General features: G+C 59.9%; 1 protein-coding gene across 4 annotated transcripts in view; it reads left to right on the top strand.

The window, feature by feature from the left end:
- The first annotated feature begins 4,169 nt into the window (after nucleotides 1–4,169).
- The window catches only part of LOC100222119 (receptor-type tyrosine-protein phosphatase V), a 44,008-nt gene continuing 34,064 nt past the window's right edge, over nucleotides 4,170–14,113 (top strand). The window contains exons 1-4 of one of the 4 annotated variants that reach the window (XM_030291955.4): nucleotides 4,170–4,270; nucleotides 10,021–10,093; nucleotides 11,247–11,310; nucleotides 13,436–13,702. In XM_030291955.4, the coding sequence (XP_030147815.4) occupies nucleotides 10,028–10,093; nucleotides 11,247–11,310; nucleotides 13,436–13,702 (397 nt within the window). In that variant the 5' untranslated portion in view covers nucleotides 4,170–4,270; nucleotides 10,021–10,027. Of the gene's footprint in view, nucleotides 4,276–9,602; nucleotides 10,094–11,246; nucleotides 11,311–13,435; nucleotides 13,703–14,113 lie in introns of those variants that run through there. The other 3 variants (XM_072918797.1, XR_012052034.1, XM_072918798.1) reach the window with 3 other exon arrangements.

The following is a 14,113-nucleotide window of genomic DNA, read 5'->3' as shown; positions in this document are numbered from 1 at the left end:
CCCAGCGCCCCTCCGAATGGCAGGGAGATGGAGAAGGGAATCCCTCACAAATTCCTCACAAACAGAGCCCTGGGGCAGGGCAGGGAGATGGAGAAGAGAATTCCTCACAAATTCCTCACAAATTCCTCACAAATTCCTCACAAACAGCCCTGGGGCAGGGCAGGGAGATGGAGAAGGGAATTCCTCACAAATTCCTCACAAATTCCTCATAAATTCCTCATAAATTCCTCACAAATTCCTCACAAACACAGCCCTGGGGCAGGGCCTGGTGCCCCTCAGGATGGTGAGGAGAGAAGGGAATTCCTCACAAACATCCCTGGGGCAGGGCAGGGAGATGGAGAAGGGAATTCCTCACAAATTCCTCCCAAATTCGCTCTGCTACAGCAGAGCCGCGGGGTGCCCTGGCAGGCACGGGCTGCTGGGTTAAAGTGGGGTGAAAAACCCAGAGCAAGGGCGGAAAACAGCCGGGCTGGGCAGCGGAGACCTGCCCTCCTGCGTTTTTCCCCTGAGGCCCCCCAGTAGATGCTGAGGGCTCTTTTCCAGTGAAGTCGGGTGTTAAAAAGGTCCCAGTTCAACATGCAAAGGCTCACCCACAGTAAGGAAGAAGCTGAGAGGAAAACTAATGTCTTTACAAACAATTTGGTTGGTGAAGATATGGGTGTCTTTGAAATGGGTCTTCATGTCTCTACTAACTTTGGGCAGCAGGTTTGTTGCAGAGCCCCAACAGCTTGGCTCCTGGTCAGCACAAGCCTGAACTTTTGAACTTCGGGGGTAAAATAGTAGGTTCAATATGCGCTAGGTGGTTTGGGGAAGCTGTACCTTCCTAGTACCTCAGCCGACGGGCAAAGGAAGAGGCAACATGGGGCCGGGAGTTTGGGATAAAAGGAGGTTGTGCTCTCCAAAACTTCAGGAGAGAAAATCCTGCAGGTGTGTGCCCTGGTGGACTCTCTCCATTTATTTGAATAAAGGTGCAGGACTCTTCTCTCTCCTCTTTGGACATAAACCTCTGGCATTTGTGGATTTTCCTGACAAAGCAGTACAGGGCTTGACGCTGTGAATTGTCCCTGCAGTGGCAGCAACTGGACCGTTCCCCTCGGATCTGAGAGTGAGAGACAGGGCAAGGAGCTGAGCCCAGCCTCTCACCCCCCAGCCAAAATCTCAGGGTATCTCTGCCCTTCCCAAGAGAAACCCTCACCCTGCACCCTTGGGCACTTTTGTCTCTCAAGTACCGGTTATCATCTCTTAGGTAACAGATGGGACAAAATTTCCTGAGAGAATGAAAAAAAATAAGGAAAAATGCTAACCAGCAGTCCTGCTGCAGGTCTCTGGCAAAGGTCGCAGCCGATCTTTTGCAACCTCTTCCTCTGCCAGATGTCAAGAGCAGAACTTGCCTCGCAGCCAGGGGTCTGCTCTGAGACCAGGCTCTGTGCAGGCAAGTCCTCTGCCCCAGAGGTGCTGGAAGAGTTCCTCAGAAAACAGGAAACCACTCAACCAGAAGAAGCAGTGAACCATTCCCTTATTCTGAAATGTTTCTTGTTTTAGGCTCTCCCAGCCAAGTGGCTCAAGCTGAAGGCAGCCTGGCTGATCCCTCTAAGCCCTGGGGCTGTTCCTGCAGCGAGCCCAGCCCAACCCAACCCAGCCACCACCCGTGAGTGATGCAGGACAGCAGTGATGCAGGACAGCAGTGATGCAGGACAGCAGTGATGCAGGACAGCGTGCCTTTGCGGCCCAGATGCCAAACACGCTGCTAATGAGAGCCCAGGAGGGGATGAGGAGGCTCGGGAAATCTGATGCATCGCCGTTACCAGGCTGCTCTCCCTCCCCTCTGGCAGCAGAGCATCTCTGCTTCCTGGTGTGTGGATGGTAAACTGAGGCAAGGCAGGTGTGTTCCAGCTCAGATGTGAAAATAGCTTCTGCCAGTGCTTTGGGTAGGGACCAGTGCTCCAAGTTTGGCATCTGGGCAGGTCTCCAAGCCTTACAGATGCTCCATGTCCCCAAACCCTCAAATCAGGATGTCCAATTCAATGGACACTTTGCTGGGGACTCCTGGAGAGACGAGGCTGAGCTCTGTGTCACTCTGGAGGACCTAGTGAATGGTCCCACTGACCCCAGCAGAGGTTGTGGCTGAAAGGACAGACAAAACTGTCTGCAGGCAGCAGAGGAGGGTGCTGGTCCTGCATCCCTCTGTGGCCGCCTCACCCCTGCTCTAGAGCTGCAGCAGCTCCAGGCGAGGCTGAGCTGGAGCCAGCAGAGCCTTTGGCAGTCAGTGGCTGTGGGAGCCGTGCCTGTGGCCAAGATGTGTCCCAAGCAGCAGCTGGGATGTGTGGCTGCCCACAGCAGCACCCTGGGGAGCAGCCAGGCTGTGCCAGCCCCAAACGTGCCTTGGCCTCAGGAGGGTGGTCTTGGGGCTCCCTGCAGCTGGGCTGGGGGAGAAGAACCCAGAAGGGGTCCCCCAGCTCCTCCTGTGAAGAAAGCAAGCTGCTCGTGCTGGGGGCTGGATGCAGAAAGCAGCAGGCACTGCTGACAGTCCTCAAGATGGACTCGTGTTGTGTTTGGCTTCAGGAGATGCAGGAAATGCCAGGGAGACGCTGAGGAGCTGCATAAGCAGCACTGCCAAGGCTGCAGCCACACTGCAAGGACAGGAGCACCCCTGGGTGCCCCTCTGCAGCTTCCCAGGACTGCTGCAGTGCAAAGGCCTGGCCCCATGCCCTGGGACACTCAAAGGTGTCACATCTACAGGAATGGGTGTAAAAAGCCTCAGTCCCGGGCTTGCCACTGGATGTGGTGGTGGTGGCATTGGTGGGGGTGTGGGTGTTGGCACTGGCACAGGGCACATGGGAGAGGAACAGCAGCTGGGCACAAAGAGGGGACAATGCCCTGCCTGTGACCTGAGCTGCTAGGCAGATCTCCTTCCTACCCTGTGACATGAAAGATGGGCAGGCTTTGTGTTTAGTCCTCTGAAAAAGAAACCTTCCTCCTGAAAACAAAACCTTTTGTGTGCAAATGCAGCTGTCTGCAGGTTTGTTTTTATACAGGAAACTTTGAACTAGAGCCCAGGCTGGTTTCGTTTTGACTTGGGATTTTCAGCGCATGGTGATATTTGGAAACTGAGCTGCTTTCCAGATTTGGAGGCTGTGTTTTCACATCACTGTGGAGTGTGGCAGCAGTGTCCAGGGCTTCCAGCTGCTGTCCCTCTCCCTGTCTGCAGAAAGCCTAGCCCAGCCGAGGTGGGGATGGGTGCCCTTTGGGGAAAGGCTGAATCCCTTGAGTGGCAGCTGAAATGTGTGACCCCCCTTTGTGGCACTGCCAAGGGCTGGGTGCAGAACTCCTCCACCATGGGCTGCACAGTGTGCAGGAACCCACTGCTCCCATGAGAGGCGAGGCTGGGCTCATCCTGCCAGCCTCCACCAAGGAGATGGGACCTGTGAGGTGCAGACCTTGCCCGCAGCTGGGGCTGGAGGAGACAGGAGCCCTCACACAGTACCACGGCTATTCACCTCCTCCTGCTGCACCCACCAAGATGGGAGTAGGAGCGCCTTGGGACCCGCTCTCAGCTCTGCTCCAAACCCCCAGGGAAGACCCTTCTCCTCGTCCCCAGGGACCAGCTGCCCCCCGTTCATCAGGGTGAGGATAAGTGCCATTCTGGACAAGCCCTTGGAATGCTGAGCCAATGCACCAGCTCCTCTCCATCTCCCCTGATGAGGGACTGAGGGCTCAGGATGCCTTCAGTCCAGGATGGTGCCTGGGGTGATGGGGCTCCAGGCAAGAGAGCCTTTGGCAATCAGAACCCACAGACACCTTCAGGGCCGGTGCATGGGCTGGATGCCTGTGCTGACTTCATCACTGTCCTGGGGCTCTGGGGCTCTCCCCGTTCCTCTTTGCAGCAGCAGCACAAGGGGATGCTCAGCACGCCCAGGATCCCCAGCACCTGCCTGAAACCACAGCATGTGGGACAAACTCTGGCCAGGTGCAGGGGGAGCGAGCCATGCCCAACCTGCAGTGTTGGCACACAGCTCCTGCCCCTGGAGCGCAGACCCTTGCCCTCAAGAGGCCACGGGAGACATCCTTGTCCAGCTGATCCCTCCTCCCCAGCACCCTGCAGCTGAGAGCTGGGCGAGCCCAGGCGGGCCTTCCCGCCGGTCCAGCCCAGACTTGAACGTCAGGGCCGTGCACGAGCAGAGCAAACGGGTGAGTGGGAGCGTGCCAAGTTGACACCACACGCGCCAGCGCGCAGGAACGGGCTGTGGACCACGGCAGAGACACCCACCAGGTGAGGTACGGGTCCCATTCCTTGTCCCCCTCCCTCTTCCCAGACACCTGGTGGAAGCCAGGATGTGAGCAGCGGGGAAAGGAGTGCAGAACCTCCTGTGCCCTGGCATGGTGCAGGCAAACCTGGTGCCACAGCCCCGGGTGGGGGCGGCAGGGGATGGGCAGCCCCTGAGCATGGCTGTGCCAGGAGCAGAGCCTGGCACTCGGGACGGTCCCTGCACAGAGAGAATCTCGTGCCTGGGCCCCTCGGCGTGGCAGGGCACAAGCAGCCACTGGGAACTGCTCATGGCTGCTTCTTGGCTCTGTGTGCATGGCATCCTTGCAGCATGGGCACCACTGCTGCCAGCCTGTGCTGGGACAACGTCACAGGGTGGGAGTAGAGCCCCAGAGCATTCCACAGGCTGTTGGTGACAGGGTGGGTGATTTTGGAGCCAGGCACTGCTCCAGCACTACCTGCAGTAGGTCTGGGACCGGCACTGTGCAGGCTGCTCTCAGCCCTCCCCAGTGAGTGCCTGTTGCCTGGCCAGGGGAAGCAGAGCCTGCTCAGCCCCAGGGGCTGCACCCACGCCCCGGGGGTGCAGAGCAGGTCTGCCCGGCTCTGCCGGCTTTGGGCGTGCTCTGAGTCACCGCAGCCCTGCGCTCCCAGCTCTGCAAGGCGCTGCCTCGCACCGCAGGCATCCCGGCTCAGGGAGCCAAGAGCATCACCCAGGTGATGGTGACAGAGCCATTCCTGCCACTCGTGGCTGTCCCCCAGCCTGGACAGCGTGGCTGTGCCCTGCCCTGCAGAGGGGTGACATCCATCCCCCACTGCCTGCCTGCTCTCCCGCCTCTGCAGAATGGGAAGAGCTCCAAGGGATGGAAGCGTGGGTCAGGAGCGGCAGCGGCGCTGGCAGGGTTCCATGTGGGAATGATTAAACACTTGCCAGGGGTTGGAGAAGGAGCATCCCAGTGCTCTAAGGTTTAGGATTGGAGAACCATGGCGTGTGAACCTTGCAAAACAAGAGGTCCCATTGGCACCTGAATCCTCTGCAGGTTCTGCCCTGGGAGCAGCCTGTTCCTCTTGTTCCTCCCTTGCAGCCCTGGGCAGCACTCAGCATCTCAGAGAGATGTGGGAGAAATTGTGGCCTGGGGCAGTTCACGGTGCTGTTGGGCATTGGAAGGAACTGAGGGACAGGGGCCAAGGGGTTGGTGCAGGACTGGAGCCCCAGAGCTGTTCCCAGCACAATCCCAGTGGCATTAGTACCACATATCATGGAGCCCCTGGGCATATGTTGTTGTACGGTGCCCGGTTGGATACACAGAATCCTGCCCAGGGAGGGATGGCAGAAATCCCACAGAGACATCAGGGCATGTTCAGACAGCAGCAGAGGCTCCTCTGTGCAGTGCCAGCATTGCCCACAGCACCAGGTTATGGCTGTGCTCTCTCAGTGACAGGTTGAGTCCCCGCGGGAGTGTCCTCAGCCACATGCTGTCCCCTGGCAGGGGCCCTGCAAGGCTGTGTGCCACTGCAAGGACAGTGTGCCACTGTCACCTCTCACAGACCCCGTGACTCAGCTGGGACCCTTGGGCGAGGTGGGCACTCTGCTGTCCACCCTGCAGGTGCTTCCCAAGGAGTCCTTAACTCCAAGTGTGCAGGACCATGCCCAAGTCTAGGAGATGCCTTAGCAGGGACAGACCCAGTGCTGCCAGCTCCATGCCCAGGGCACCTGGGGAGGAGGCCAGAGCATGGAGACAATGTGGGTGGACCCTGCTCTGCTCTGGGGCTGGCTCTGCTGGGGAGGACAGCACAGAGCCTTTGCCAGGCTGGGCCTTTGCACTGCACTGTGGCTATTGTCCCTCAGCCCAGCACAAGCAGGACCTGCCACCACAGTGACAGGCATGCTGTCAGGGGTCCCCTTTCCCATCTCTGCTCCGGGGTGATGGAGCACAGGGCATGGGCAGCCCCGTGCGGGGGCTCTGCCCCTTGCCAGAGGTGGCTTGGGACAGCCCCTGTCCCCTCGCAGCGCTGGCCGAGCCCTGCAGCCCCCCCGGCGGTGTCCCCATCCCCCTGCGCCCTGCGGTAGCGTTGCTGCTTCACGGAAAATGTGATGACTCGGCAGCCCCTGAGTTTCCAGGCCTGCTTCCAGCTGCTGGGTGGAGAAACCTCTGCAGTTGTCTTTAGGTTTGGCACAGCTGAAGGCTTCACGGTCAGGGGGGACTAGAGGGGAGATTCCATCCCCCAGCTGAAGGAGGGCTCTCTCTCTCTCCGTGTCCCTGCCTGAGGTGGCACAGTATCGCTGAGGTGGCATGGGGAAGGCAGGGCTGGCACAGGATGAGCAGCTCCTGTCCCATGTGGAGGCTGCTGAGCCCTGCAGCGCCAGGGACAGGGCCTCAGCGTGGCTTCCAGCAGTGCTTTGGGCTGTTTCCACTGCAGCCACAGCCCAAACTCCCTGAGCTGAGGGGGCACAACCACTGGGACCCGAGGTTAAATAAGCAGGGCTGGTATACACACATGTCCCTATGGCAGGGGGTGACAGTTCGCTGTGCCACCAGGACGTGCAGAGGATACAAAAGCTGCTGGGATGTCTCCTGGTCCATGCTCAGAGGCCAATCTCATCCTGGTGGGCAGCAAGGCATCCCCCAAGCCTGTCCTCGTGCCGACTGAGGTTACCTCTCCTCCTGGCTGGGGAGGTGCAGGACAGTGGCACAGTATGGCAGCAAGATCTGAGGGAACACTGTGTTCTGGAAATCCCTGCTTGGCTGCCCAGCTCAGAGACCAGAACAGGTAGAACAGACCTTTGCTCCCTGGGCAAGCCTCTGTCCAGAGCAACTGCCTCAGTGGCGTGGCTGTGCCCCCATGCAGGGCTGCAGCAGCAAAGGCTGTGGCTGGAGGTGGAGGTGGCTGGCTCTGCAGAGGCTGATGCAGGGGCACTGGGGCTGTGCCTAGGCAGGTGCATTAAGTATGCATGGACACGGATTCTCCCCAGCTGGGCCAGGCAGGCACAACCCAGTTGGAGTGTCCCAATGGCTGTGTTTGTCCTTTTGTTGGCCTGGAACTGCTCTTTGGTGTTCTTTGAAGCTGCAGGAGCCCCACCTTGACTTTAGGGAAAACCTGTTTGTGTCACCACTGCAGGGGACACTGCCTTTGACACTGGGGCATGCAACATCTTTCCCCAGGATTTTCCTTCAAAATCTAGGGTGCCTCCTGTCCCACGTCCCTGGATCACAATTCTCAACCCAGCAAGACCCCCCATCCTCACCTCCAGCCCCTGCTTCATCAGCCAGGGGCTCCCTGAATTCAGCTCTTCCATCACCTGCCACACTCCAGGGACACCAGAGTCCCCAGCCACCCTCCAGGTGACCCTCCAGGCTGCTCATGGCAGCAAACAGCCAACCCCACGCTCCCCATCCCCAGTGTGCTCACCTGTGCTGGCAGCCTGCACCCCACCATGGACCTCGAGGGGACACCAGTGAAGCCCCTTTGCAAACATGTTTAGGGAGCAGGAGCTGTAACAGATCCTTGATCCTGCCCTGGGCCCCCGGGTAAACCTGGCAAAGCCTCACTGCAGCCAGGAGCTCCAGCCTCCTCCCAGCCGCCTGCAGCTGCCCAGCTCTGCAAAGGGGCCTTTAAAAACAGTCCCCAGCCCACTGGAGATGGCAGCAATCAGGCCCAAATCTCCCCCTGTCTCATTTCTGGGGAGGTGCTCCATCTCAGGGGCTGGGGGACCTCACCCCCAGCACCTGTGAGCACTCACCTGGCACTAAATGGGGAGTGGCCAGCTGCCCATCAGGCCAGTGTCCAGCAGCAGGGAGGGGTACCCCCAGAGGTGGCTGTGGCACTGGTTGATGGGTCAACCTCATCAGCCCAGGTGCTGGTGGATCTCAGTCCCAAATGCTTATCAGGGGATCTCTAAGAGCCACAGCTGTTACCCTGGGCATCCATCACTTGAGCAGATGCAGCCATGGCATTTTTGGCATTCAGCCCTTGGAGCTGTGGGCATTAAAGGTTAAAAATCTCGCCTGTGCTGGAGCCAAGGCCTTGCCTTCTGCTCCCACCCAGATCTCTGTGTTCATGGTGCAGGGGAGGGGTAGGTCTGGAGACAGAGTGACACAAAGAGGCTCTGGTGGTAGAGCTGTACCTTTCTGCTGGGGGAACATCTGAGTCCTTGACTGAATGACAAACGGGCCCTCACTGCTGGGCTGAGCTGCAGGTTCAGGGCTCCTTTATCCTCAGCCCACTCCAAGCAGGGACCTCTGCAGAGACGTGACTGTGACCACGGACACGGACTCCTGGCACCAGTCCCATTTGGCCAGGACCTGGGAAATTTACTGTCACCCATGCAAAGGGAAGGGGATTCATGTTCCCTGTCCCCTTTTCCAGCTGGCTCCATCAGCCTGGGGGTTGTCAGAAGTGTTGGGGTATGGACATGGGGTTGGAGATGCGTCCTAGACCAGGTCCCCTGTGTCCCCCTCTCTTCTTAATTGCATGCAAGAGCTGGAACTTTCCCGTGTCTTTTGTCCAGATACTGGGGCTTGTTCTGTCACAGGTCCCACCTGGGAAACTTCGGAGTCTTTTGTTGAAGGATTCTGGTGTTCTGTAAGACAGGTGGGGGATGTGTCCTACTCTGACAGCTCGGTGGCTTACAGTAATGAGGAGAGCTTGAATAGCCCCCATAGGTGGCCGTGCTGGCCACTGGGACAGACTCCCACGGCCACAAAGGCTGTACTGGCGTCCGGACTGATGCATCACTGAACCTCTTCCAGCACTGTCCCAGATCCCCAGCGCTGATGTGAAGCCAATGGCATCCCTGCTCTGAATGGGAGCTGGCACTCCGCCACGCATTGCACAGACCCCGCAGAGCACCGCCCTGCTCGCAGCCCGGGGCACAGCCTGCTCCCAGCCCGGGGCACCCCCGAGGTACACCGCCCTCCCAGCCGGGCACAGCTCGCTTCAGCCGCCCCTCAGATGGGCAAAGCGTGCTTTGGGCACCTCTGTGCCCGCCAGGTGCCACGCCAGGAGCCTCTCAGAGTGTGCCCTCGCCCTGCTGCAGCCTGCGGGCATGGCACGGCACGGCACGGCACGGAAACACCCCCATCCCTGCCCTCGGCATCCCCAAACCCGCTCCCGGCCGCACCTGCGCAGGAATGAGAGCACACAGAGCTGGGGGCTGCCCCAAGGTGCGGCACGGAGGGAGCAGAGGCTGCACAGCACACTCGTGCCCCGCTCCCCCCAGCCCACGCTGCGCCTCCTTCCCTCCCTCCCTCCCCGCCTGGGGCTGCTCCGGGCGCGCCCTCCCAGCCCGGAGCCTCCGGCAGCCCAGTCCCGTCTCCTCCCCTCCGCTCCTCCGCCCCTCCCGCTGCACTCCCGGGGCTGCCGCCGATGCCAGAGCGGGTTCCAGCCCGGCAGAGTCCCGTGAGAGCCGGGCGGGCAGCGAGCCTCCCGCAGCCGCAGCCCTGCCCGCTCGGAGTCACCGCGGAGGACACGGACCGGCGGCGACAGCAGCAAATGCGCCCAGCGAGAGGCAGCCGCCCCCGCTGGGCTTCTGCCGGGCTGGAGGCGAGCTCTGCCCCCGCCCAGGGCCGGCGGGCCCGGCCGAGGTGCCGCTCGCTGGCCGCTCCCCATTGATGCTACCGTGTCACCTGCGCTCGGAAAGCATGTGGGGACACTGCTCCCGGCTGCCGTGGGACAAGGGGCTGGCTGGGGACAGCCGCTGCTAAGAAACTGTCCCCCCCCACCCCAACTTTGTCATCGCTCTGATCTGCTGCCACCAGGTCCCCCATGAGGTCGCTGCTGCTGCCGCTGCTGGTGCTGTGTGTGCCGCGGCTCCCAGGGACCCTGGCAGAGGTAAGCGCCTGACTGATCCCCGGTTGGCTCCGCAGCTCTCGGATGCCGCTCGCTGCCGCTGCCGCGAGGGGCTGCGGTGCCTCTCCCGGGCCGTGCCGCCGCGCCACATCAGCGGCGTTCGGCATCCCGAGCGGCGCTGCCCCCGCTGCCCCTCTGAGCCTGGGCACTGCCCCCGCTGCCCCTCGGAGCCTGGGCACTGCCCCCGCTGCCCCTCGGAGCCTGGGCACTGCCCCCGCTGCCCCTCGGAGCCTGGGCTCGCTGCCCCCGCTGCCCCTCGGAGCCTGGGCTCGCTGCCCCTCGGAGCCTGGGCTCGCTTCCCCCGCTGCCCCTCGCAGCCCGGGCTCGCTGCCCCTCGCAGCCCGGGCTCGCTGCCTGGCAGCGCTGCGTGTCCCTGCTGCCGTGGCCGCTCGGCTCCCCGCCCGGCCGTGGTCCGGCTGCTGTTCCCAGGGGTCCCCAGCCGCTTCGCTCCCCTCTGCCAAAAGCGCCGCGACCGGTGGGAAGGGAACGAGTCTGCCCGCAGAGCCGAGGGAAAAGAACGCCAGGAAGATGATGGTTGTGCTGTGGCTTGTTGCAGGACAGGGAGTGGGCAGGAGACATTTCCTTTAACGTGGGGGGAACTGACGCCAGTCCAAAGCTGGGCACACCCTGCTGGGAGCAGGCTGGGAGAGAGCGGGTGTCGCCGCTGCCGGGGAGGGTGCCAGGGGCTCCGGGGATTCTGTTCTGCCCGTTTGGCAGCTGCACTGAGGTCTGTGGTCTCTCCATCCTCTCCCCTGATGGTGGGAAGGAGGTGTGCCTGTGGAGAGAATGAGATTGCCAGGCTCGTCCAGAGCTCGGTCCCTCCCTCTCTCTCCAGAACTTCTCCTGTGCTCTGGCTGGCTTGGTGGCCTTTTTTCCTGTGGGCATAGCCCCATGTTGGTCTGTAGCCCCAGGAGCTGCAAAAGGCCAAGGCAGCCCACAAGCTGCATCTGCCAAGTCTGTCTCCCTGCCCTGGCTAAGGGAGGTCTGAGAAGTGACCCAGTCCCTCCTAGGAAAAGGAGTCACAGCCCACAGATGCCATGTCAGGGTGGGACCTGTGCCTGACACAGGGCACCTCTCCCAGCTGTTGGTCTCAGCTCATCCTGCCCCTCTCTCACTTGACACTTTCAATCCCCAGGGCGAGGGATGCAACCACACAGCACGGGCAGGGCTGGAGGGCCGGGATGCTCCTGGTGAAAGAGGTGAGTCACAGCAGTGAGGGCCCAGGCTGAGGAGGGCAGCATGGTCTCGGTTCGAGATGAGCAGATGTGCTGGACCAGGACTCTTGGAGTTAAGAGTAGCTTTGTAAATATTCTGCTTCAGGTTAGCTACATGCCCAGGGAAGGGGGAGAGTCAGTCCCATCCTTCTCCAGCACCAACTGTATGGGAGCTCAAGGCTCCAGAGCTCTCTGCTTCCACAGAGCACCAGCTGGGCTCAGTGGCAGCGCAGCCATAGGTGCCCTGCTCAGAACCTTGGAATTGTCTGGGTAAGATCAGAATCTGTAAGGCAGCCCCACAGCTGGCATCAGCCTGTGCCAGTGAGAAATCACCTGGATGATCCACAGGCACCCGTCAGGGCGTGAGGTGTATGTGGATGTGCTGTCTGTGATGTGGTTAGTGGGAACATGAACAGTGCTGGGGTCACAGGCCTCTGGCCCAATTTAGGTACATTTGTGCTGCCGAGGTGAGGAAGGTGACAGAGAGATGGTGAAGGTGATGAAGGTGTTAAAGCCACTGGAAACTCAAGCAGAAAAACATGGGCTGAGAACTCACACCTGCAGGAGATAAGAGCTTGCAGTAACAAACCATCCCAGCCTGACACCAGGCAGGACAGTGACCTGTGGGTTGCCTTCAGGTCAGCTCTGCCTGGTGCTCTGGGTGTCTGCTGACAGCGAGCGTAGCCCAGGGCAGCTGGCCCAGGTATAGACACCTCACCCATGGCACCCAGCTACATTTAGTTAGCTAAATGTTGCCCTTCCTGAGCTGTCTGATCCTGAATATGCACTTGAACTTCTCAGGGATGGCACTGAGAAGGCCTTTTCCACGAGCACTGCGTGCTCCAATTCATGTCCATCTGATGTCCTCTGGTCCTTTTGCCCTCACCCCACAGTGCTTCTCCCTGGCTGTGTAAAGGGCGCCCCATGGCAGCCTCTGGGGCAGTCATTGTGCTTGGTTTGTGCTGTCTCACTGTGCCAGACCCTGTGTAAGGCTGTCATAACACGTTGCACACCATAAATTTTAAGTGCTAATTGTTTCACAAATGTCTTATTAGCACTAGAGCTGTTGTAGCATTTTCCAAAGGCTGAGTGCCATAGAAAGCTCATGGATGTGGCATCTGGGGACTTGGGTTAGTGCTGGGCTTGGCAGTGCTGGGGGAACTGTTGGACTCAGTGATCTTAAAGGGCTTTTCCAACAAATGGTTCCATGACTGACAGCAAGGCTGAGGATGGGGGTGTGTAACAATGTGCTGGAGACATTGTGAGGCAGAGATGGACCCTGCCCTGGTCTCACCTCCAGCTTGGGCCTGGCAGACAGGCTCTGCGTGGCTCCTGTTGTGTAGGTGACTCCTGAGCACTCTAAGGGCAGGAATTCATTTGCAGTTTCAGCCACTGACCCACCAATTAGGCCAAGCCCTGTATGCCACTTCCCTGTCCCCAGACACTCCATTGCCATGCAGCAGCAGCCCCACAGCCCCAGCACACGGACCTCACTGCTGCAGCACAGCCAGGGCAGGGACACGCCCTCCATGCATGCAGTGTCCCGCTCTTCCCACCTCTGAGCTGGGCAGGATGGGGGTGACCCATTGTCTGGAACCCCCAAAGCAGCCTTTGCCCCTCCTCTGTCAGAGCCCACACAGAGGCAGAGACTATTGCAGGGAGCATAATGGTCCCTCTGTCATATCTGTCCTGCCTCCTAACTGGCCACTGTCTTGCTTCTCCATGGTGGACCCAGAGCCTTCAACATCTTTTGGGGGGGCTCAGGCCAACCAAGGTGATGAGCAATGGATTATAGCCGGCCAGGGAGCTTCTCTGCCTTAAACCAGGACTGTCTGGACAAAGCCCATGGTGACTGAAACCTTCTGGTCTTTCTCCAGTGGAGCAGATGCTCCATGCTTAGGAGCATCTCTTTGACAGCTTCCTTTGGCCCAAGTCCATGAAAGTTTCTGAACGTTCTGGTGTTTCCCAAGGGCTGTTCAGAGCCCTTGGGGTCAGGGTGGTGGCCAGTGCTTGGTGTGCCCCAGCAAGGGTGGGTGGCTGGGAGCTGGCTCTGCAGCCTGGCCCACAGCACCACCAATCCCTGCTGAGAGTTTTGGATTTGCCCCTGCAGGCACCCTGCTGAATGTCAGTGTGAGTGACCATGACCGGTCAGACTCCCTCCTGCTGTCCTGGGATGAGCCAGAGGGAGGTGCCAAGGGATATTTCCTTGCCCTGTCCTCCCTGGGGTCAGGCACGCTGCTGCAGAATGGGTCTGCTGGACCCAATGCCACCAGCTTCTGGTTCCACGGGCTGACCCCTGGCACGCGCTACAAGATCGAGGTGACAGCCACGCTGGCCTGCATGGACACCACCAGCCAGACCATCACAGCACAGACAAGTAAGGCCTCCCCAGGAGCTCAGTGCTCCTACCAGTGATTGTTGTGCTGTTTGGAGTCCTGCTGGTTCGTGGGAGGTTGGGCTTTTCCTCACTTTCATAAGAACTAGGCTCCTTCTTGGCTCTCCAGAGTCTAAAGGGTCATTCCCTCATCCTTGTGGAGGAAGGGTCCTGCCCTTGCACCTTGTATGGGCTGGGTTTGTGCCGTGTCTTCTCCTCCTAGAATAATGGAGGTAATGATGGACCAGCTTGCAGAGAGCTGAGGGAAATGTCATGCCTGGAAGTCAAGAAATAGCTACAAGGAAGGAGCATCTGCTCCACAATTTTGGCACATGTCTGTCAATCACTGGTCACCCCCAGGCCTTGCTCTGTGCCAAGGGCGGGAGAAGGGGACAGGGCTGGTGGTTCTACAGC

This window comes from Taeniopygia guttata, chromosome 26 (assembly GCF_048771995.1).
Source record: "Taeniopygia guttata chromosome 26, bTaeGut7.mat, whole genome shotgun sequence".
Taxonomy (NCBI): Eukaryota; Metazoa; Chordata; class Aves; order Passeriformes; family Estrildidae; genus Taeniopygia; species Taeniopygia guttata.
Note: the sequence above shows the minus strand (reverse complement) of the source record. Positions and strands in the feature narration are given on the sequence as shown.